Here is a 21769-nt window from a genome sequence, read left to right on the forward strand (position 1 = left end):
AGTTTATTTAACATGGGATGCCAAGTTACACATCAAAATAGTTAGCGTCATATTACGGTCATTCCTTCACACCAGGGCTGCCAATAATATGGTTGCTGTAAGAGTGACATAAATGGGGGAATTGGACCTGTGAAAAAACAATAGGTACCCACTTTCATGAGACACATTCATTGAATGGTTGCGACCACAGCCATAACGAAAGATCATTTAAATCGTATTTTAATGCGTTTTTTCCTCCCTGCTCCATGTATTCATTGTGCAGCATTTTGAAATGTGGCTGTTAATAGCCCGGAAGTAAATCCGCACTTATCAGATCCTTTTCTGTATGTTCCTAGACGGTGGTCAGCTGATGTAGATGAATGTGAACAGCAGAATTACCTGGTGTGTGTGACCCAGAAATATCTCCGAGAATAAAGGGCCGTGAACCTAGGTGTGAGAGAAGACTCCGGTAAGATGATAATTATATTGAAGACAATTCTCAGCATATTTAACAGTAAAAACGGTATAGCTAGTTGAGCGTTTATACAAGCTAGGCAATAGTTAGCCAATTGGGCTGACTAGGTTCTGTCTATTTTGCTAGTTAATTACCTTGCCAACTAGTTCTCCTAGTTCTGCAGCTCAATAGTTGGTTAGCTCCCCATCGTATTTTTTTCCCCAGGGCGAAGGTCAACCACCCACCAAAGTTACTTCTGAAACCATAACTAACGTCAGCTAAGGAGAATATCAACAATGTATGAACTTGTCGAGATGGTTAGCTATCTTTTCCGGTCAGGCAGGCAGACATCTTGGGGCAATAAAATAGCAATTAAACCTGCTAAGTGACAGACCATGTCAGGGACCACCAACAACATTCCACTCTCGTGGATGGGAAATTAACTTGCTAATCCAGCTATGTGTGTGTCCAGTTAATAAGTAAAGCCATGTTGTGCTGGAATGGGGAAACTCTTGCTTTCTGTTCTACTGTAGTACTATACCAGGAAGTCACACACAGCTAGAATTACAGGCATGTCTTTCATTTCATAGTATTCATACGCCTCATCATATTATAAACTATAACAAATGAATAATACATTATTTGGCATAATCAGGAAATTGTCTATTCCTTTTCCCAATGCCAGAAACCCTCCATAATGAACCTGAAACCACACCCAAAGTCATAGCTAGCTACTACTGGAGTTTTGTAACATTTACTAGCTTTAATAGTTACCATTATACATCTAACCTACCCAGCATGACTACTTTAGGATTTGTGTGTGTGTACATCACCGTTGTGACTGATTTATTCACCACTGTGGGATCCTTGATATCTGGGTAATTCAGAATCCTCTTTATTCTACATTTGCATGTACCGGGAATTTGACCCGGTGGAATGTAATAGCACCCTCTCAATCAGACGGAGTTCGTTTTCACCATGGCCAGTTTGGACTAAGGAACAGCCACGATGATCGGAGGACTGTTCATTTACAACCACAAAGGGGAGGTCCTTATCTCCCGTGTCTACCGCGATGATATAGGGTAAGTGAGGTGGTAATTGGTTTGGGGAGTTTTTAAGGAGGTTCTATTACAATGCCGTCATAAGGGAAGACTGAGATGTGAAGTGGTGTCCACCTGGTTGGCCTGAAGTAAGTTGGGGAGATGATTCTGTTAGGGGTTCAATGTAACTACGTAGGTATTGAACTTACTCCTTAGGTCATTAGCACAGTGCACCCACCAAACACAATTACTGAGCTAATAGCTAGGCTATAATCATCTTGGGGATAATGGCTGTTGTATCAGGTCTTAGACAATGCAATGTTTCTGCAGTAGCCAATGAGTGAACCCTTTTTTGCATGAACTCTTTTGACTCATCATATACGCTACTGTTTATTGTCTATACTGTTGCCTAGTCACTATCCCTACCTAGATACAGTATGTACATATATCTCAATTACCTCGTACCCCTGCACATCGACTTGGTACTGGTACCCTGTGTATTTAGACAAGTTATGGTCAGTCGTTGTGTATTTATTCTTCTCGTTATAATTTTTCAATCGTTTCCCTTTTTTCCCCCTCTGTTGTTGGGAAGGGCCCGTAAGTAAGCATTTCACTGTCAGTTTAGGAAGCATATTTGAACATTTGATTAGATTTTCTCACCCAGCTATCTAACCCCACCACTACATCTAGGGTTGATGATCTTGCTTGGCACTACAAAAATAATGCCAAGATTTTCCAGACACAAGATTTGTTGACGCATTCAAATTGCCTTAGATTAGACTCCACACTCTCTTAAATTCAACCACTATTGGTGGGTAAAGTAATTAATTTAACTAATTTAGACTGCATTTGGCGGTTTACTACAGTGGTATGGCCTTTTAAACACCATGTTACTCTATCTGTACATGCACAAATGTCTTTGTACATTTTTGTCTCTTTCCTCTCCTTTTATATCATCCCTCTACCTCTTTATCCTTCTGTCATTTTCCTTCATCTTGGCCACTGTAGAAATAGGTAAGCGATGCACCAGCCTATCAAGCATGTCCCCTGACCCAAGGCAACCAATCAGTGACTCCCAACGCATGTCCTCTGACCCACAGCAACTACCTGATGACCCTTTCATCATGTCACCTGACATATCAGTGACCAAAGAACAAACTCAATTACTGCAACCAACTAATGCCTCTGATGTGCATCTACTGTCCTCCCCTTACCCACTAGTGTTCTTCCCTCCTTACTCGACATTGCTTTCTAAAAAACAGATCCTGTTAAATGATCATGTATGGTACCAGTGACCCTTCTGTCCCTATCTCCATCTCTCTTTGTCCACTCTCATGGGGAGAGGCTGGCTAGTGCTGAGTCTGTCTCTGCAGAGTCCCTCATCTAAAATTGGTTCCAGAGATTTGTATTTCTGGGAAACTGGTTCCCAGAATCTGTACTGGTTTCAAATGAATAAAGGTATGATAAACTACGAGGCAGTAGCTTTATGGTCAATGTCAGTTTCACTGTCAAGCTCACAGAAGTTGTGCACCCTGCACCTGGGAATGTATTCCTGAATCTTGAACATCACTGATTGGGACTCCGCAGCCTTGTCTGGACATGCTGCCTCATCTGTAGTAAACCCTTCAGTTATTTATACATCCACACCAGATCTCTAAAGCACTCTAACTGTAACAGTATAGCTACCTGGGCTCTAACCAGGGACCCTCTGCACACAGACAACAGTCACCCACAAAGCATCGTTACCCATCGCGCCACAGACAAGTTCATATGTGCTGGCCTCAGCAAAGCGTACTATTAGGATGTTCAGAGGGTTACTCGTTTTTTTTGGGGGGGGGGGGCAATAGTCTTTAATATTCTACCAGGAACTTGAATGTCAAGTAGAAGGTCTGGAATAAAAAACATCGTAGGTAGTGTAGTTGACAAATATTTGACAGTTGACTATCCCTCTGAAAGTCCCAGGGAGACAGTTGTACTTTATACACACTACTGGTGTGTGTGTGTGTACTATTAACCAAGAGCGTATTGAGTTTGCTTTTGTTGTGATCAACTGCAGATGGAGGTACATCCTCTTCCACATTTACTCATAACATGAAAGCACTGCTTCTCTTCCTTGCTCTGTGTTGCCAACAAATTTTCAGGGTAAGTTGCTAGAGGCAGGTTGATTTGTTGCTAAATGACTTTGTGATGTCATTATGTGATAACGTAAAACTGCGTCATTGCGTAGAATACACAATAACGTTACGCAAATTGACTGGCCATCTCGGCAAAAAATATGATTTGACATTTGTTCAGGTACAGACTCCCACTCTTTTCTGTACTTCTGGCTGTACAATATTGATTGAGACATGTTGATTGATGTTATACGTTCTGTTCAAGATCAAACATTCGTGACCATCTATATTCATTAGGTTTGGCTCGTCGAACCCGTACTACTGCTGCAGTCAGCCAACAATGATTTGCAATTTGCTGCTGGCCTGCTGCTGCCTGTGCACGAGCTGAGCGCCTGCTGCTGACGTCACTCGCAACGCATTTTTGCAGCCAGGCACATGTGTTGTGACAGAGAATCGTTTTTGTGTCATTTAGACGGAGAATGCATGCATTTTAGCATTTGAGTCACTTTTCAAAAGTTGCTAAAAGTTCCAAATACATTTTTTTTTTAAAGTAGATACATTTGTTGCTGGGTGCTGTTTGGAAAAAAAGTTGCAAAATCTATCAACAAAATTGCTAAATTGGCATATCACAACTTGCTCTACCTTCTTTTCTCAGGCGCAACGCGGTGGACGCGTTCCGTGTGAATGTGATCCATGCCCGGCAGCAGGTGCGCTCTCCAGTGACCAACATTGCACGTACCAGCTTCTTCCATGTCAAGCGTTCCAACATCTGGCTGGCAGCGGTTACCAAGCAGAACGTCAACGCCGCCATGGTGTTTGAGTTCCTCTACAAGATGTGCGATGTCATGGCTTCCTACTTTGGCAAGATCAGCGAGGAGAACATCAAGAACAACTTTGTGCTGATCTACGAGCTGCTCGACGGTAACTGTGGCTGACCAAATTTCTCACTCTTATGCCATTTGATATCTATTTTTCCTGTTTGGTTCCTTACTTACCCTCTTCGTCATTTGGTTTCTTTGTTTTGTGCAGAGATCCTGGATTTCGGGTATCCCCAGAACTCTGAGACGGGATCACTGAAGACCTTCATCACTCAGCAGGGCATCAAAGGCCAGGTGAGGATGACGAGTATCTCCGTGTCACTGCCGTAACGCTCTGCGATGGGCTCTTTAGCAGAACTGTGGGCCATCTGTTTTTTGACTCTCTTCTTTTTCTTTCTCTGGGATTGTGGACACGGGCCGGATGCAGCATCAGGTAATGATGAGCCTCATTTGGTTTGGGCTGTTCTATTTGGGACATTAGGCCTGGTTGCAACCATACACTGTTTTCTTTCACTTGATATCCTGTTGCTCTTTCTCTCTCTCCTTTTCCAGACAAAGGAAGAGCAGTCTCAGATCACTAGTCAGGTGACCGGGCAGATTGGCTGGCGTCGCGAAGGCATCAAGTATCGACGCAATGAGCTCTTCTTGGATGTGCTGGAGAGTGTCAACCTGCTCATGTCGCCTCAAGGTGAATGATGGTCATAACGCTTGAACGTAAACGGCCTACACAGTTGTCCTGTTGAATATGCTAAGAGGGAAAGTATCTAGGGGAGTTGTAGGAGTAATGTTGTTTCCTCGTGATTGACCCTTTCAATTTTACCCCATCCAGGTCAGGTCCTGAGCGCCCACGTGTCCGGCCGTGTGGTAATGAAGAGCTACCTGAGCGGAATGCCAGAGTGCAAATTTGGCATGAACGACAAAATTATAATTGATAAGGCGGGTAAAGGCGGGGTCACTAATGAGGCGGGAAAGAGGTGAGTAAGAGTGGCTGTTTGGACAGAGCCAGGGTTTGGGGTAGATTCCATTTAGTTTCAGGAAGTATACTGAAATTGCACATTTCATGAGGAGAATTAGAAATTTGCTTTAGTTTCTGAGTTGAAAAGCGATTCACTCCAACCCTGGACAGAGCTTGACATTAAAGGGGTGGGGCTAAATATAAGACTTGTGCTGCAGAATTGGATAAAGAATGTCTTGTATTGAGTTTCAACTTTTTCAACTCAGACTGATGGGCAATTGTGTTGATTCTGACTTAACCTTCTGTGTACAGTAGAATGTTGTTGTTTCAGACAGTTCACTGCCCAAACTGTCAGTCCCTGGACTAAGACTTCTATTTACAGCTTTGCTTGAGGCTTACAATTAGTTTCTTTCAGTGTGTCTCCTTTCTTTCTCTTTCTGTGCTGTACCTCAGTGATTTAGGGGGAGGAGGAAGGTACTGTATTGATGTCTGGCCTTACCTCCATATGTCCCGCTGTCTTGGCTATCGTGTCATTTATGGTGACTGCTTTATTAAGCATTTGAGGAGGCTCCAATATTTACTGGTTTTACTATATTCATTTGTGCTTCGGCAGTCAACTCGTGTGTCTGCTAATTGATACAAATCTGACTAGCCTCTTCAAATCTTTAGTGGATTGGTTATTTATTTCTTAGTCATTACTGAGAGTGTTGTTTGTTTACCCGCTTGACCCTTAACCCTGACCCCATCTTTGACAGTGATGGAAATGGTTAGCATCCACAGGGTTGCTGTGTTGTGGTAGCCACTGTGTCCCTTTTTGTGTGTGTGTGTATTGAGTGTGTTTCTGTGGTGTTGTATTAGGATGTGGGGCATGTAGAGCAGTGCATTTATATGTTTGGTTTGTGTGTTCGTTTGAGTGTGTCAGTATGACCGGGTGGGTATGCGCGGATAGACGTTCAACTCTCTTCTCCCTCTGCCCCTGTAGTACCAGTGGAAAGCAATCTATAGCCATCGACGACTGTACGTTCAACCAGTGTGTGCGTCTCAGTAAGTTTGACTCGGAGCGCAGCATCAGCTTCATCCCTCCGGATGGAGAGTATGAGCTCATGAGGTAAGTGTGTCACAGGCTAAGCTTCAAAACTGTATTGACCCTGTGCATGTGCTCGCATGTTTTGTATTTGTCTGTATGCATTGTGTCCAATGATTGAGCCATTCCCCCCTGCGTGTGTTTTAGTTTGACACGAGTTGTGTGGTTTTACCCCTGCGTCTAGATACCGAACCACTAAAGACATCATCCTACCTTTCCGAGTCATTCCGCTGGTCCGGGAGGTGGGCCGCACCAAGCTGGAGGTCAAAGTGGTCATCAAGTCCAACTTCAAACCCTCGCTACTGGCCCAGAAAATTGAGGTAGTTATTCGGCCTCTTCAATTATTATTTTTTGATTGTGGTGTTCTGTCACTTTGTTTGAAACTGGTCTTTCATGCGATCTTGGGGTACATTGTACTCTTTTTGAAGTTAGTATGTTTTGTATCATAACCCTTTGTTTATGCTCGGCCTGTTAATTGTAGTTGTTCTTACAAGTTCACGTTTAGTCTGCTGCATGAGACTTTATCATGTTATGACTTGTTTACCGTTGCTCCAGGTGCGCATTCCCACGCCGCTCAACACCAGCGGTGTCCAGGTGATCTGCATGAAGGGCAAGGCCAAGTACAAGGCCAGCGAGAACGCCATCGTATGGAAGTGAGTTATGTCAATCATCTCCATCACAGTACCCCCTTTTCAATTTTGAATGGCCCTTTCCGATGTTGAATGTCTGTTTCCTAATTGGAGGATTAAGCGCATGGCTGGGATGAAGGAGTCTCAGATCAGTGCTGAAATCGAGCTGCTGCCCACCAACGATAAGAAGAAGTGGGCTCGTCCTCCCATCTCCATGAACTTTGAGGTATGGCTGCAGGCACACGCAATGATAATTTTGAGCATTTCAGCTTACCGTATTAAAATGCAGTTGCATATGACTCCTAACCTGGATATCTTTGTCCCCTTCAGGTTCCATTTGCCCCCTCTGGGCTGAAGGTGCGCTACTTGAAGGTGTTTGAGTCCAAGCTGAACTACAGTGACCATGATGTTATCAAATGGGTGCGCTACATTGGCCGAAGTGGCATCTACGAGACTCGCTGCTAATGTTAGCGAGCGGTATACCAAGCAATCTCCCTCTGTTCCTCTGTCCGCCATCTCTATCTCCCCTTATCCTTTACTCAAGGTTGGGGATGAATAAAAATGTTTTTATAACGCACAGATGTGAAACTTTTTTTTTTTTTTTAACTAACTGGTCCTGTAGAAAAGACAGTTTGTGGTCATACGCACATAATACAGGAAGGCCTGCACACTATGCTCCCAATTCACTGCTTTAATGACAACGTATTGCTCTGAAACAGATCTTCACCAGGTCTGTGTTACAGTCCAGTCTGCAGTTATAGGGTCAAGGTCTTTGAAGTGACCCGTTGTTTTTCGGGTCTATCTTTTAGCTAACTAGTTCCTTTCTCTCCTTTGAACTGCTCTGTCTGATCGCATGTGAGCGGGACTCATCCTGACCACAAGTGGCTTAGCTCTTACCTGCCCTTGTGGTAAGGTCACATTGCCTTAACTGGCTCCTTATTTGTAAAAATCCGATCATGTAACGAGCACCACCTCTCGTCTTTGTTTTCACTTTACTTGGGATTTGTACACGCACTTTCTCTGTTGAGTTGCAATGTACATGAACACGTGCTAGTGAAGGATTGGTTGTGTTCCAGGCCGACTACATTGTTGTCGTTGCATTGCATGAACCAAAGGTTATGCCATGTCATGCGCAGTCGGGGATCAGATTGCTATATGTGGTTACCGGAGGTGATAAACACCTATCTAGGCATGTCTGCAATGTAGCCATGAGGGGATCTGATTAAGCTGGCACCAGGTGCCCCGTTCAAAGCGACGTATGTCAAGCACTTGGAGTAATGACTTATGAGAAACCTTGATATACAGTGGGGCAAAAGTATTTAGTCAGCCACCAATTGTGCAAGTTCTCCCACTTAAAAAGATGAGGCCTGTAATTTATCATAGGTACACTTCAACTATGAAAAACAAAATCCAGAAAAATCACATTGTAGGATTTAATTTATTTATTTGCAAATTGATGGAAAATAAGTATTGTCAATAACAAGTTTCTCAATCCATTTATATACCCTTTGTTGGCAATGACAGAAGTCAAACGTTTTCTGTAAGTCTTCACAAGGTTCTCACACACTGCTGGTATTTTGGCCCATTCCTCCATGCAGATCTCCTCTAGAGCAGTGATGTTTTGGGGCTGTTGCTGGGCAACACGGACTTTCAACTCCCTCCAAAGATTTTCTATGGGGTTGAGATCTGGAGACTGGCTAGGCCACTCCAGGACATTGAAATGCTTCTTACGAAGCCACTCCTCGTTGCCTGGGCGGTGTGTTTGGGATCATTGTCATGCTGAAAGACCCAGCCACGTTTCATCTTCAATGCCCTTGCTGAGTGAAAACCTCCCATCAATCTCACGATACATGGCCCCATTCATTCTTTCCTTTACACGGATCAGTTGTCCTGGTCCCGTTGCAGAAAAACAGCCCCAAAGCATGATGTTTCCACCCTCATGCTTCACAGTAGGTATGGTGTTCTTTGGATGCAACTCAGCATTCTTTGTCCTCCAAACACGACGAGTTGAGTTTAGCAAAAAGTAATATTTTAGTTTCATCTGACCATATGACATTCTCACAATCTTCTTCTGGATCATCCAAATGCTCTCTAGTAAACTTCAGACAGGCCTGGACATGTACTGGCTTAAGCAGGGGGACACATCTGGCCCTGCATGATTTGAGTCCCTGGCGGCATAGTGTGTTACTGATGGTAGGCTTTGTTACTTTGATCCCAGCTCTCTGCAGGTCATTCACTAGGTCCCCCCGTGTGGTTCTGGGATTTTTGCTCACCGTTCTTGTGATCATTTTGACCCCACGGGGTGAGATCTTGCGTGGAGCCCCATATCGAGGGAGATTAGTGTTCTTGTGTGTCTTCCATTTCCTAATAATTGCTCCCACAGTTGATTTCTTCAAACCAAGCAGCTTATCTATTGCAGATTCAGTCTTCCCAGCCTGGGGCAGGTCTACAATTTTGTTTCTGGTGTCCTTTGACAGCTCTTTGGTCTTGACCATAGGGGAGTTTGACTGTTTGAGGTTGTCTTTTATACTGATAACAAGTTCAAACAGGTGTCATTAATACAGGTAACAAGTGGAGGACAGAGGAGCCTCTTAAAGTTACAGGTCTGAGAGCCAGAAATCTTGCTTGTAGGTGACCAAATACTTATTTTCCACCATAATTTGCAAATAAATTCATTAAAAATCCTACAATGTGATTTTCTGGATTTTTTTCCCTAATTTTGTCTGTCATAGTTGAAGTGTACCTATGATAAATTACAGGCCTCTTCTTTAAGTGGGAGAACTTGCACAATTGGTGGCTGACTAAATACTCTTTTGCCCCACTAAGTGCTGCATCTGCCTTCCCTAGGAAATGTTTGTATACATTACAGAAAAGACACCATGCCGCCTTGTTAACAACCTGGCGGCGGCGATTACTGTTCGATTTGAGAAGAAACAGGATTTAAGATTAAAATCATCCATGGATTTGACGAATTCCACAAGGTTACGGTTGAAGTTTTTTTAATTTTTTTTTTATTCCATTGACATGTTCCCTGGGATCTCATGCCTGCACATTCAGGAGCTAAACAAACTCAACCCAAAACAATAAAATGTTTAAAACAATGTACTTAAAGCCAGGTACATTTTGTATCTGACAGAGAGTGAAAGGTTAGTACTGGCTTCTTACATATCAGAAAACTCTTGCTACCAAGAGAGAGATATAGACATGCCCTAATGAGAAGCAGTATTTTAATGGATTATATCATCCCTTATACTGTATAGACAATCCAACATGGTTACGATAATATGCTTAAAATAATTATATAGGAAATAAAACCACCTGCTTTGCTGCCACAAAGACTAGCAAGGGTTGGGTCAACAGCCAAAATCAAGGGATCCCAACTACAGGAGGGAGATAGATATGTAACAGGGATAAAATTGTATTACGCATGTAGTCATTTTTAAAACGAGGTCTCGTTATTGCACACAAGTGTTTGGGTTCAGCTAGAACCTCCTGAAAACAGGTTCTCTTGAGCCCTACTGAACAAGATCCAGTTCTTTAGTTAAATGCTGGGCACTATGCTTTGAAAACCTCTGTCCAACGACTGACCTCGAGTGAGACCAACTATTAGTATTATTATAATGTGCAAAAAGGTCAAGCTGAGTCCATGGATGGAGGACATCGAGATGCCTACACATACTAGCAGTTTACACACTCACAGAAGCAAACAAACACTCCGAGGGGGAATCCTCAAGGGACTGATGGTTACTATATTCAGATAATCTGTGGAGGAATGCAACAGTGCACCGAAGACAAAACTGAATTTCCCACTAAACTCATGGGTAACTAAAAATCTACCCACTTAAGGTTATAACATCCTGAGTAGGAAGCGTGCATCAAAATAATATCTATAAATGTTCCTATCGGTGAGAAATGCAACATCGGCTGTCAAAAAATAATTCTGCATTAACCCCCCTCTGACTGATGTGGTACAGTACAAATTAAATGGACACCAGCAATTTAAAAAGGAGTGAAAAAATGAAGTGAGGGACAACACTATACTGATGATTGGTTGGAGGGCCTTGAACGTTGATACTGTCGATGGACCGAAGAGCAGGATTAACTAACGCGAGAAATGGGAGCCCTAACCTTCGTCAGACTCGTCATCATCCTCACTGACGGTGTATCCCCGTGCAGCACTGTGGTGGGGCGAGGCCAAGGCCTTGTTTAAGAAGGGCATGCGGAAGACGGGGGAGGGAGAGCGCTCACGGGTGGGACTGCTGCTGGGACTCTGTCTTGGGCTGATGGCCTGCAGCATCCGGCCCCTGCCCTCCTTCAACATGTGCTTCTACAGAGAAAGAGGCATGTCAGTCAACATTACAAGTTCATTGGTTGTTCTTAGGCTATAGAACAAATTAGGCCGTGCACACTGATCTATAGCACGATACAAATCTTCCATGGAAAACCACACTCATCACTATATTATTGCCCAGAGCAGGAAATTAGGATTGCCACAAAATACACCAGTCTACTTTACACCACACAGAGAGAGAACAGAAGCTCTCTCACCAGTGCTCCCTCGGGGCCGAACATCTGCAGGAAGTTGCCGATGAACTCCCGGGACTTCTCCTCCCACCTCTGAATGAGGTCGATGCTCTTGTTCTCCACCTTCTGCACAAACTCTTTACTCTTCTCCTCCACGTCACGCACCTTCCTCTTCACCTTGTCCACACGCTCCTGCAGGTGGTACTTCTTCTCCTGAAAGACAGGGGCACAGTGTCAAATCCAGACCTTGGCGAGCAAGGCTGCACTAGACTAGTAAAAATGTCTTAGCAGCTTTCATTCAACTACTTAAATTAATTCTGCTTCTACTGTCCTCTGACAAATAGACCGATGGCTACCTCAACTTGAGTCATAACTAGCAATAGTTATCACATGATCACCACAACTAATAAGAATGATAGCAACATGAAGTGTTAACACACATTTATGAAGCTGACGTTGAGCTCTTTTGCAGTGTAGCCGCGTTGCAGGTTGCGTCTCACATACACGTCGTAGTCGCGGACGATGCGCGTGATGATGTCCGAGGTGGAGATGCCCTCCGTCCGCTGGGTGGGCGCAAACATGCCTGTAGGCACAAGGGGTCAAAAGGGTCATCGTGACAGACACAGGGTACCAGGACGTTCATGTTTGTCATTCCTGCTGGTTGTCATGGTACCCACCCGCCTCCTTGATGTGCTTGTAAACGTCATCCTGGCCTGCTGATGTATATGGGATGTCGTCATGGGCAACAAAGTCGATCTGGTGGGTTATCGGGGTGAATGAGAGACGGATGATATACACAGACAAAATATAAACCACAGTTAAAGTGTTGGTCCCATGTTTCATGAGCTAAAATAAAAAGATCTCCAAAACGTTCCATACGCACAAAAAGCTTCTCAAATTTTGTGCACAAATGTTTACATCCCTGTTAGTGAGCCTTTGCCAAGATAATCCATCCACCTGACTGGTGTGGCATATGAAGAAGCTGATTAAACATGATCATTACACAGGTGCACCTTGTGCTGGGGGAAAAAGGCCACTAAAATGTGCATCACAATACCACATACGGCTCCAGTTGAGGGAGCATGCATCTGGCATGCTAACCGCAGGAACACCAGAGCTGTGGCCAGAGTTGAATGTTAGTTTCTCTACCATAACCCACCTCCAATGTTGTTTTAGAGAATTTGTCAGTATGTCCAACCGGCCTCAACTGCAGACCGACCACGTGCAACCACACCAGCCAAGGACCTCCACATCCAGCTTCTTCACCTGCAGGATAGTCTCAGAAGAAGCCACCCGGACAGCTGATGGGTTTGCACAACCAAAGAATTTCTGTACAAACGGTCAGAAACCGTCTCAGAGACGCTCATCTGCGTGCTCGTTGTACTCACCAGGGTCTTGACCTGACTGCAGTTTGGTGTCAAAGCCAACTTCAGTGGGCAAATGCTCACCTTCAATGGCCACTGGCACATTGGAGAAGTGTGCTCTTCACGGATGAATCCTGGTTTCAATTGTACCTGGCAGACAGTGTGTATGGTGTCGCGTGGGCGAGTTGTTTGTCCATTGTGGTGGTGGGGTTATGGTATGTGCAGGTATAAGCTGCGGACAACGAACACAATTGCATTTTATCGATGGCAATTTTAATGCACAGAGATACCGTGACAAAATCCTGAGGGGCAGTGTCCTGCCATTCATCTGCCGCCATCACCTCATTTTTCAGCATGATAATCCATGGCCCCATGTCCTAAGGAGCTGTACGCAATTCCTGGAAGCTGAAAATGTCCCGGTTCATCCTCGGCCTGCATACTCACCAGACATGTAACCCATTGAGCATGTTTGGGATGCTCTGGGTCGACGTGTACGACAGCATGTTCCAGTTACCACCAATATCCAGCAACTTCGCACAGCCAGAAGAGGAGTGGGACAACATTCCACAGGCCATAATCAGCAGCCTGATCAACTCTATGTGAAGGAGATGTCGCGCTGCATGAGGCAAATGATGGTCACACCAGATACTGACTGGTTTTCTGATCCACGCCCCTACCTTTTATGTATCTGTGACAAACCGATACATAATCTGTATTTCCAGTCATGTGAAATCCATAGATTAGGGCCTAATGAATTTATTTCATTTGAATTTATGAACTGTAACTCAGTGAAATCATTGAAATTGTTGCATAATATATTTTTGGTCAGTGTACATACTCTCAGACCAATCAGCATGTCAATGCTTACCATTCTCCCCCCCCCCCATCCCTCTAACTTTCTTTCCCTCTCTCGTGCTCACTCACTCGGTGCTTGGCGAGGAATTCGGGCGTTAGCGTCCAGGGCGCGTTCCTGACGACCTCGTCCACGTAGCGGCAGTGGCTGACTGCATCGTAGCGCTCATCCTCATTCATCACTGTGAACCCCTTGAACTTGTGCGTCAGGTCGTCACTACACACTGAGACGGGATGAAGAGAAGCACAGAGGTTCAGGAAAATCGAATACACAATTAGTCCTAGTACTTAATTAAGCACCATCTATGTAAAGTTAATTCTCTGAAGAAAAAAAATGATGCTGAAGAACCAAATGGACAGACAGTGACATGTTAAGAGGAAAGGTTGACATGCACACAGCCAGAGTGAGACACTCACCGCCCACGATGAGGTACGTGTTGGGGAAGAGGCCCTTGGCCTGCATGAGTGCCCGGGCGTGGCCTGAGTGGAACACATCAAAGATGCCATCTGCATAGACCCGCACTGGCCTATGAACTGTGGGAGAAAGGAGGGATGTGCTGGTGATGACAGTCGATCACAAGTCACTTCATTAGCGCAACATTGTATACCCCTCAAACTCAACTTGAGTCTGGACCTTGAAGCCAGTTCCACTACATTTTTTTCATTGTTCCCCTCTAATCAGGGACTGATTTAGACCTGGGAGACCAGGTGTATGCAATTAATTATCCAGCAGAACAGACAGTGGAGGAAAAAGTAGCTTAATAGAAAATGACTCAAGTAGAGGTGAAAGTCACCCAGTGTAATCCTACTTGAGTAAAAGTCAAAGTATTTGATTTTAAATATACTTGTATCAAAATTAAATGTAATTAAGTATCAAAAGTAAAAGTACACTTTTTCTAATTCCTTACATAAGCAAACCAGATGGCACCATTTTCTTTCTTTTTTTAAATGTATTTACGGATAGCCTGGAGCACGCTCCAAAACTCAACACGTGATTTACAAACGAGTCCGCCAGATCAGAGGCAGTAGGGATGATCTCTTGATAAGTGTGTTAATTTGAATATTTTCCTGATAAGCATTCAAAATATAACAAGTACTTTTGGGTGCCAGGGAAAATGTATGGAGTAAAAAGTAAATCATTTTCTTTAGGAATGTAGTGAAGTAAAAGTAGTCAAAAATAAATAGTAAAGTACAGATTCCCCAAAATACCACTTAAAAGTACTACTTGAATACTTTACACCACTGAGAACAGAAAAGCAGCAGGCTCCCGACCCCGTTGGGGTAAGAGTTGAATACCCCTGTTCTATAAATTTTCGGAATGGTACATTTGGGGTGAGAGGTTGTTTTTGAGTGAGTGTAAGACCGTGAGTGTGCGCACAACTCACATGGAGTTCCCCTCTTGGCCTCCTCCATGCTGACTCGCAGGTATGGAGTGTCCTCAGCCGACACCAGCTCATCAGCAAAGGAGGCGGGATCTTTTAAACCCTAGTGTAGGAACACACATTACTACAATGAGGTTTTCCTTCATACGAATCATTTGACTCACTTGCCTCTCTTACCCAACACATAGCAACTCCCCATAAACAAAGTCTGCACACACACACAGACCCACAAAGCCTCTTCCTCACTCACCACGGTGGATTTTGGGACTTTCCCTGGACGCTCTACCTCCTCAGATTCTCCCTTGGATCCATCTCTCCTCCTCTTCCTGGACAGGCTTGACCGGCTTGAGCTGTGGGCCTCCATCCAAGGGCTGAAAGGGCAAAAGTCACGTGGTCACACACCAACCACCATCTTGCTCAGAGAGCAAAAGTAATCACTTGCAGTTTTGATACTCTCAAACAGAATGTGTTGTCTACGTGGAAGAACAACGTTAACCAGTACCAGGATGTGCAAATAAGTCATCTTGACTCTACTGAAGGTCACATAGGCTTATTTCGTACAAATTATGAGATAGAATAGTCTCTCCGCAGCAAGTCTTCATCGAATTACTTTGGTGAATTCCATTCAATTATTGGCCACAGGGCGGCGTTAATCCACGACCCGGGGGCAGGCAGGTCGGGTGGTTTGTTTCTGCGTTTGCCGCGTCGAATGGTACCGTTACCTAATAACCTGTGCATGTTCTCGGTGAACACATTCACTTGGATTTAAAATCACCCACACTTTCAAATCGACACTTGCCTCTGTTCAGGTTTAATACTCGGATTTATGTTGAAATAAGAAATGCCTTTTTTAAAAGGAAATAGCTTTGCCCCGCCTCATTCCGGAAATTCCTTCCCAATAACATTGAGGGTTAAAAAAAAAAGTTTGACCGTCGGCTTTAATAATCTTTAGTCAAAAAGTACTACTGGATTAGGTAGCTGGTGTGCATGTATTAGGCTATAGTTTCACAATCAACAGTGTGGTTGCATACCTTTGCGGCTCAACCTTTATTGGATAGCTGGCACAGTTTAACAGTGTTTCAGAGATTTACATTTGCATGTCATGTCTGAAATTAGTAGCTATTTGATCAAGGGTGATACTCTGGCAATTCCATGGTACCGGAAGTACACCTTCACTCCGACGTTTCACTTTGAGATGTATGCCAAACAAAAAACATTGATTTCAAAGTTTTTTTTTTTCAATCAGAAAACTGTATTAACAAGGACTACTTCAAACTATTTACACATAATAGTTCACAAAAACATATTTACTGGAAGAACTGTGCAGATGCAACATTTGGTAAAACAATTCAGGTAAAATATCCCGCGAAAAAAATCTGGAACCACATTTTCCAAATATCTGCTCCAAATGATGATTCAAAGTTGCCTGTAGAAAGAATGGGGTGTCAGCTATGACATGACAAATATTTTGTCAATTGAAATTGATTTACATCTGGTAACGGAATTCCATCATTTGTCCCTAACCTGTACAATACAAAAATGCGTTATTATGGATATGAATATCACTATTCTACATAGCTACACAGAAGGTAAAAATATGCAATATCCTTATTTTGCATATTTGGGTATTATTCTACACACTGGCTATCATTGTAATGAGTTCCGCCTCCAAACAAGATCACATTTGGTTGGTACCGACCAGACCAAATCTGAAACAATCATAGATGTCTATGTTTCACAAGTTTGGACATCACAGCATAGCTCAGTAGAGTAGGAGTACAGTAAATATGTTCAGCATAGTAGATATTGTATGTTCAGTACACTATGTTCAGTACAGTATACTGTACTCTACCTTTTTTACTGTACTGTCCAAACAGACATCTATGATTGGTTCTGATTTGGCCCGGTCAGGGCGGACTGACCAAATTTCAGCTACTTTTCAACTTCCATGGAGGTTCGGTGTCGATCGGTGCTCAGTGGGTGAGGATGCTGGTTACAGTAAATGGAAAGAGGGTAGGTGTCATGGTAGATGTCAGTAAGAGCCGGGAGAGGTGACATTAACTGAACTGGAGAGAGAGAGAGAGAGAGAGAGAGAGAGGGGAAGAAGGAGAGGGAGGGGTTGTCCAGACTGTTCAGTTATGCTTTGACCACCAGACAACAGTCAGAGGAAGAAAAGAACAAAAACAGTTATGAGCTGAACATAACAGTATGCCAGTGGAAGGGAGGACAGTTAAGAAGGTGAACTATGGGAAATCATTGTAGCCAATTAAATTGCAGTAATTCTGTTACTAATTAATAAACAAACTTGACATCAGTAAAAACACAAACTAATTGGTAGAGCTACCTTTACTTGTTACTTTATAAACTTTCATTATCCTTCCTCAAGAGGGAGAGAAATTATAAAATATCTTAAAGATACAGTATGTGGGGGGTTTTTTGTAACAAAATTACAAGGCAAAGTTTCTTAAACTTACAGAAAGCAAATCATTTCTCAAACAAAATGTGACGATATTAGTGGGCAGGGGTCTTTACTTCAACATGATTGTGTTTTGATGCATTTCTAATACCGTGTAAGACTTTTTCTGGTAAATGTTTTCTAAGACCCCTTTTCAATCTGTTATACCAGAAATCAAAGCCTTTGCTTATTGAAAAATGTATATAATATGCCTTAATTAAAGAAGAGACTCGTCTTTCATTTGACACCCAATTTGACATGCTCTTATGAAGTTCACATGTTGGTGCTCATGGATCCTTTCAGATTGAAATCATGCAGTTTGCAAAAGTCATAGGCTATTTGTAATGTTAGCTGGTGCCAAGCTGCAATGGCTTAAACACAATGTTCCCATAACTCTTTACCCGTGTGTGTCTTCCACGGATTCAGTTACTTTGGAGTACTAGTATTATTCTATTCCAGTCTACAGACATTATCTTCTAGCAAAGTGTGTGTGTCACGCTGTATGTGTAACTGCCAAAATAAAGGAAACGCTTGAGTAAATGAGGGATACAAAGTATATTGAAAGCAGGTGCTTCCACACAGGTGCGGTCCTAGAGTTAATTAAACAATTAACATCCCATCATGCTTAGGATCATGTCTAAAAATGCCCAGTTGCCCATTGTTTTTGTTACCATGGCTAGAAGAGATCAGTGACTTTAAGGGGAAGAGGGGGGTGTTAACGTGTGTGTCAGTCACCAGATCTCAATTGAACACTCATGGGAGATTCTGGAGCAGTGCCTGAGACAGTGTGTCACACCACCATCAACAAAACACCAAATTGCATCCCTCCAATGGAGTTACAGGCACTTGTAGACTCTATATTAGTGGTCACCAACCTTTTGAGTCAAGATCACTGAGTCAAAATGCATGCCGAGATCTGCCGCTCTGATTTTTTATTAAAATGACTTAAATGTAAGCCTATGCAACATTAACCAATTAAAAACAGTACTGTAGCAATGAGGTTTGTGCAGTAAGCTATAGGCCCAATACATTATTACTGCATACTGGCTTTGCTTGAATTTACCTGCCAATGCATTGTTGTTCGGGACGTTTAAAAAATATATATATTCCAAAATTTGAGGTAGGCTATATGATCACACCGGGAATAGATCCATTGTTGTATTACTTGTTAGGCACAGCTGAGTGAGCATACATTTAAATCATTTGCTTTTTATTTTACTGGGCTGATGGTGCCTGCATCTGATGGTCAGTCTTAGCGGAGGGAGAGAGCAGCAGACTGAGTGTCCGTCTCAACATCCCTCCACTGACACTGACCAAAAAGGGACACGGTCTTCCAGCTGATGGCGAAACTCTAGTCGCACTGCATTATTTCTGCCTCATGCACAAATTCATGTTGTTACTCCTATGAACAGAGAAAGTGAAATATTGCTCAATAATTTTTTTTAAAGACCCAAGCTGCTAATAATAACAAACGCAAGCCTATCGATACACTTTCCTACTCATTCGTTACTGTTTACTGTGCTTGTTGTAGCACTGAGTGGAAATAGGTAGAACTCACATTTTATGGCTTGAATACAGTGTTGACAGTGCTGAGTAAGAACTCATTCACAAACTCACTCATAAAAGCAACAGCTCTTTGCTGTATTCGTTGACAGTCGCTCTCCAGTCATGGTTTAAACGTTCTGAAATCTCCCAGTATCCATTTTGCCGTAGCTTTCTTTTATGCCTGCTACATTACTGCAGACTCAGTCATCTGAGCAATCCGATTGGCCAGCGGTAGCATAGTGCACTTGATTTCCTCTCCAGGCCCACCGGATAGGCAGAGTTTGTACCTTCAGACACATGAAATGGCAACAACCTGCCTACCCGGCACACAGGGCAGCTGAATTGGCTGCACCTACCACCAACAGCCCGAGACTAATAAAAATAAAATAAAAATAGAACCGCAAAGGCTTCATTGTTTTTTTTTATAGAAATGTTTGGCGATCGACCAGAAATGCCTTGGAGATCTACCGGCTGTTCTGGTGACTTAACACCCTATTAAGGCACTGTTAGTGTTCCCTTTATTTTGGCAGTTACCTTCATCTGTTTCACACACTTTGCTAGAAGATGGTCTCTGGTCTGTAGACTGGGAAATAATGCTTGTTAAGTCACTAACCACTAGCTACTAACTGATCCCATGGAAGGCTCACTGATCTACACCAATTGATTGTCAGTGATACAAGAGAGAAAGGTGGCTAGGGGTTTTCACGAAGCTTTAGTTTAGCTGATGGTGACCTCATAGGGCAGCTGTAGTCTTAACAAACAGTGTTCATCTCTTAGGTTGCCATGAGTCACCATGCAGACAGATTCCTTCTCTGACTCAGATATGACAAGCCAACAAAGTATGCAGATAAGTAACCAGCTGTACTTGACAAGTACAACCCTCTGGAAACTAAATCAGTGGGCGGATTCGATTATGCTGAGGCGCGGGGCACTGCTCCATTGCCCGTAACGTGAACGAGCAAAAGAGGGCGTGCGGGCCCAACAGTCATGGTGCTTTCAAGACAATCGGGAGAAAAAAAATACGAATCATGACGTCAGTGATCTTCAGCACGGAAAATCTGTTCTAAAAAGTAGGCCCGGGTTCCCGACTAGGAATTACGCGTAAAATGACAGTTTAAACTAATTTTCCCATTCGGAGTTCGTTTTTTCCCCCCCGAGTTCCCTGTTGTCGTGAACGCACTGAAATCAGAGATTTCCAAGTTCCCAGTTATTTTGAACGCAGCATTATACTCAGATAACTAAAAAAGACATCATTCACGTACTTACCCTTCTGTGCTTGGGATTTGCAGTGTAGAAGTAGCTAACGTTACTGCTGAAAGCTATCTAGCTCATAGACAGTGTGCTAGGGAAATCTTTTATAGCTACCTAACGTTACTGCCAAATTGGTTTGTTCTCTGTTGCTTGCTAACTGTTGGTTAATAACGCTAAATTCATTAACTAGCTAGCTAAAACAGTGCACCCAACACTCAGGTAATGTTAGTCCAATGTCTCGAACTGTGCCACCAGCTCGATAGGAAGAGGACGCGCATTGGTTAGGGTGTAGACTAACAGATGGATTATCAACAGAGTATTTCTAGCTAACTAATGCAGTCCTCGGAATGACAGTTTACTCCACAGGAACTACAACAACCGGGACACGTTTCCAGGAAATGACGTACATTTTAAAGGGTGCCTGACATTTCCGGTAAAATCTCTTCAGTCAGAGAGGAAGATGCGAAGCGAAATGTTACTCTCGCCAAAACCTGGCAAAAATAAACTCAATACCTAAACTTGTCGCCTGCCTTCCTGCCCAAGTATATAGGTAGCAGCGTCCCAGACCAGACTGGTCTCAGATTAGTGGCGCCAACTCCTTTCCATACACCCATACCAAAGATTTTCACAACTAAACTAATATTTATTTATTTACTTCCGTTTGAGTAAATACTTAAACACGTTTCTTTCTTAAAACTGCATTGTTGGTTAATTAACAGCTTGTGAATAAGCGTTTCACTGTAAGGTCTACACCTATGGTATTCGGCGCATGTGACAAATAAAATTGGATTTGCTAGACCACAGCCTGTCATTTCAAATGAGAACAAATTAGTCCTCGTGGGCAGAGCCAAGTACGAACTAGCGAGATCCTATTGGCGCGTTCTAGCTACATTTACATATTTCCGTCAGTTAACGCCTACTCTGTGAAGTGCGCGTGTGCAATAACTCAATTTGCCTTTACACTCTTTCTAAACAACGCACTTTTTTTAACACCTTGGCATAGGGGAAATTATACAAAACCTCAGTCACTCTGTTCGTAGCAGATACTAGTTTGGGGAACAGAAAACTTTACTGAGATTAAATGTTTTATCGATGAGACAATTTAGTAGAACGTCTTCTCCCACTGCCGGCAACCGGGCTTCCTCTCACTACCACATTTGATAGTGAGTGGAAACGCCAAGCGGATGCTTCACATTTATACATCCGGTGAAATATTTCTCATTGTTCTATCTGTGCGCATACTCCGGTCGCCAAATGGGGACCACTGAGGTATAGATTGGGACGCAACTACTCCCTTATCTTTCTGCCTTTGGGACAACGACT

General features: G+C 43.2%; 2 protein-coding genes across 11 annotated transcripts; one reads left to right on the forward strand and one right to left on the reverse strand.

Moving 5' to 3' along the window:
• The first annotated feature begins 272 nt into the window (after positions 1 to 272).
• Positions 273 to 7650, forward strand: LOC112260333 (AP-2 complex subunit mu-A). Of its 4 annotated transcripts, none has more exons than XM_024435355.2 (13): positions 273 to 448; positions 1346 to 1515; positions 4243 to 4508; positions 4617 to 4699; positions 4833 to 4838; positions 4958 to 5093; positions 5235 to 5379; positions 5814 to 5834; positions 6343 to 6468; positions 6629 to 6764; positions 7000 to 7097; positions 7188 to 7299; positions 7404 to 7650. In XM_024435355.2, the coding sequence occupies exons 2-13, from the start codon at positions 1442 to 1444 to the stop codon at positions 7536 to 7538; spliced, it is 1338 nt and encodes a 445-aa protein (XP_024291123.1). In that variant the 5' UTR covers positions 273 to 448; positions 1346 to 1441; the 3' UTR covers positions 7539 to 7650. The 4 variants fall into 4 exon arrangements, with proteins under 4 accessions (XP_024291123.1, XP_024291124.1, XP_024291122.1 ...); XM_024435356.2 differs by having other exon boundaries at positions 1394 to 1515; XM_024435354.2 differs by having other exon boundaries at positions 274 to 448; positions 1379 to 1515.
• A 2405-nt stretch (positions 7651 to 10055) lies between these two features.
• Positions 10056 to 21104, reverse strand: LOC112260334 (choline-phosphate cytidylyltransferase A). Of its 7 annotated transcripts, none has more exons than XM_024435363.1 (10): positions 20462 to 20826; positions 17118 to 17184; positions 15446 to 15566; positions 15199 to 15298; positions 14231 to 14347; positions 13886 to 14037; positions 12275 to 12353; positions 12038 to 12180; positions 11622 to 11810; positions 10056 to 11400 (listed from the first exon to the last, which is right to left on the reverse strand). In XM_024435363.1, exons 3-10 carry the CDS (start codon positions 15557 to 15559, stop codon positions 11197 to 11199), a joined length of 1098 nt encoding a protein of 365 aa, XP_024291131.1. In that variant the 5' UTR covers positions 15560 to 15566; positions 17118 to 17184; positions 20462 to 20826; the 3' UTR covers positions 10056 to 11196. The 7 variants fall into 7 exon arrangements, with proteins under 7 accessions (XP_024291131.1, XP_024291129.1, XP_024291130.1 ...); XM_024435361.2 differs by having other exon boundaries at positions 17118 to 17261; positions 20462 to 20825; XM_024435362.2 differs by lacking the exon at positions 20462 to 20826 and adding an exon at positions 19268 to 19283 and having other exon boundaries at positions 17118 to 17261.
• Positions 21105 to 21769: the final 665 nt, after the last annotated feature.

This window comes from Oncorhynchus tshawytscha, linkage group LG10, assembly GCF_018296145.1.
Source record: "Oncorhynchus tshawytscha isolate Ot180627B linkage group LG10, Otsh_v2.0, whole genome shotgun sequence".
NCBI classification, from domain to species: Eukaryota; Metazoa; Chordata; class Actinopteri; order Salmoniformes; family Salmonidae; genus Oncorhynchus; species Oncorhynchus tshawytscha.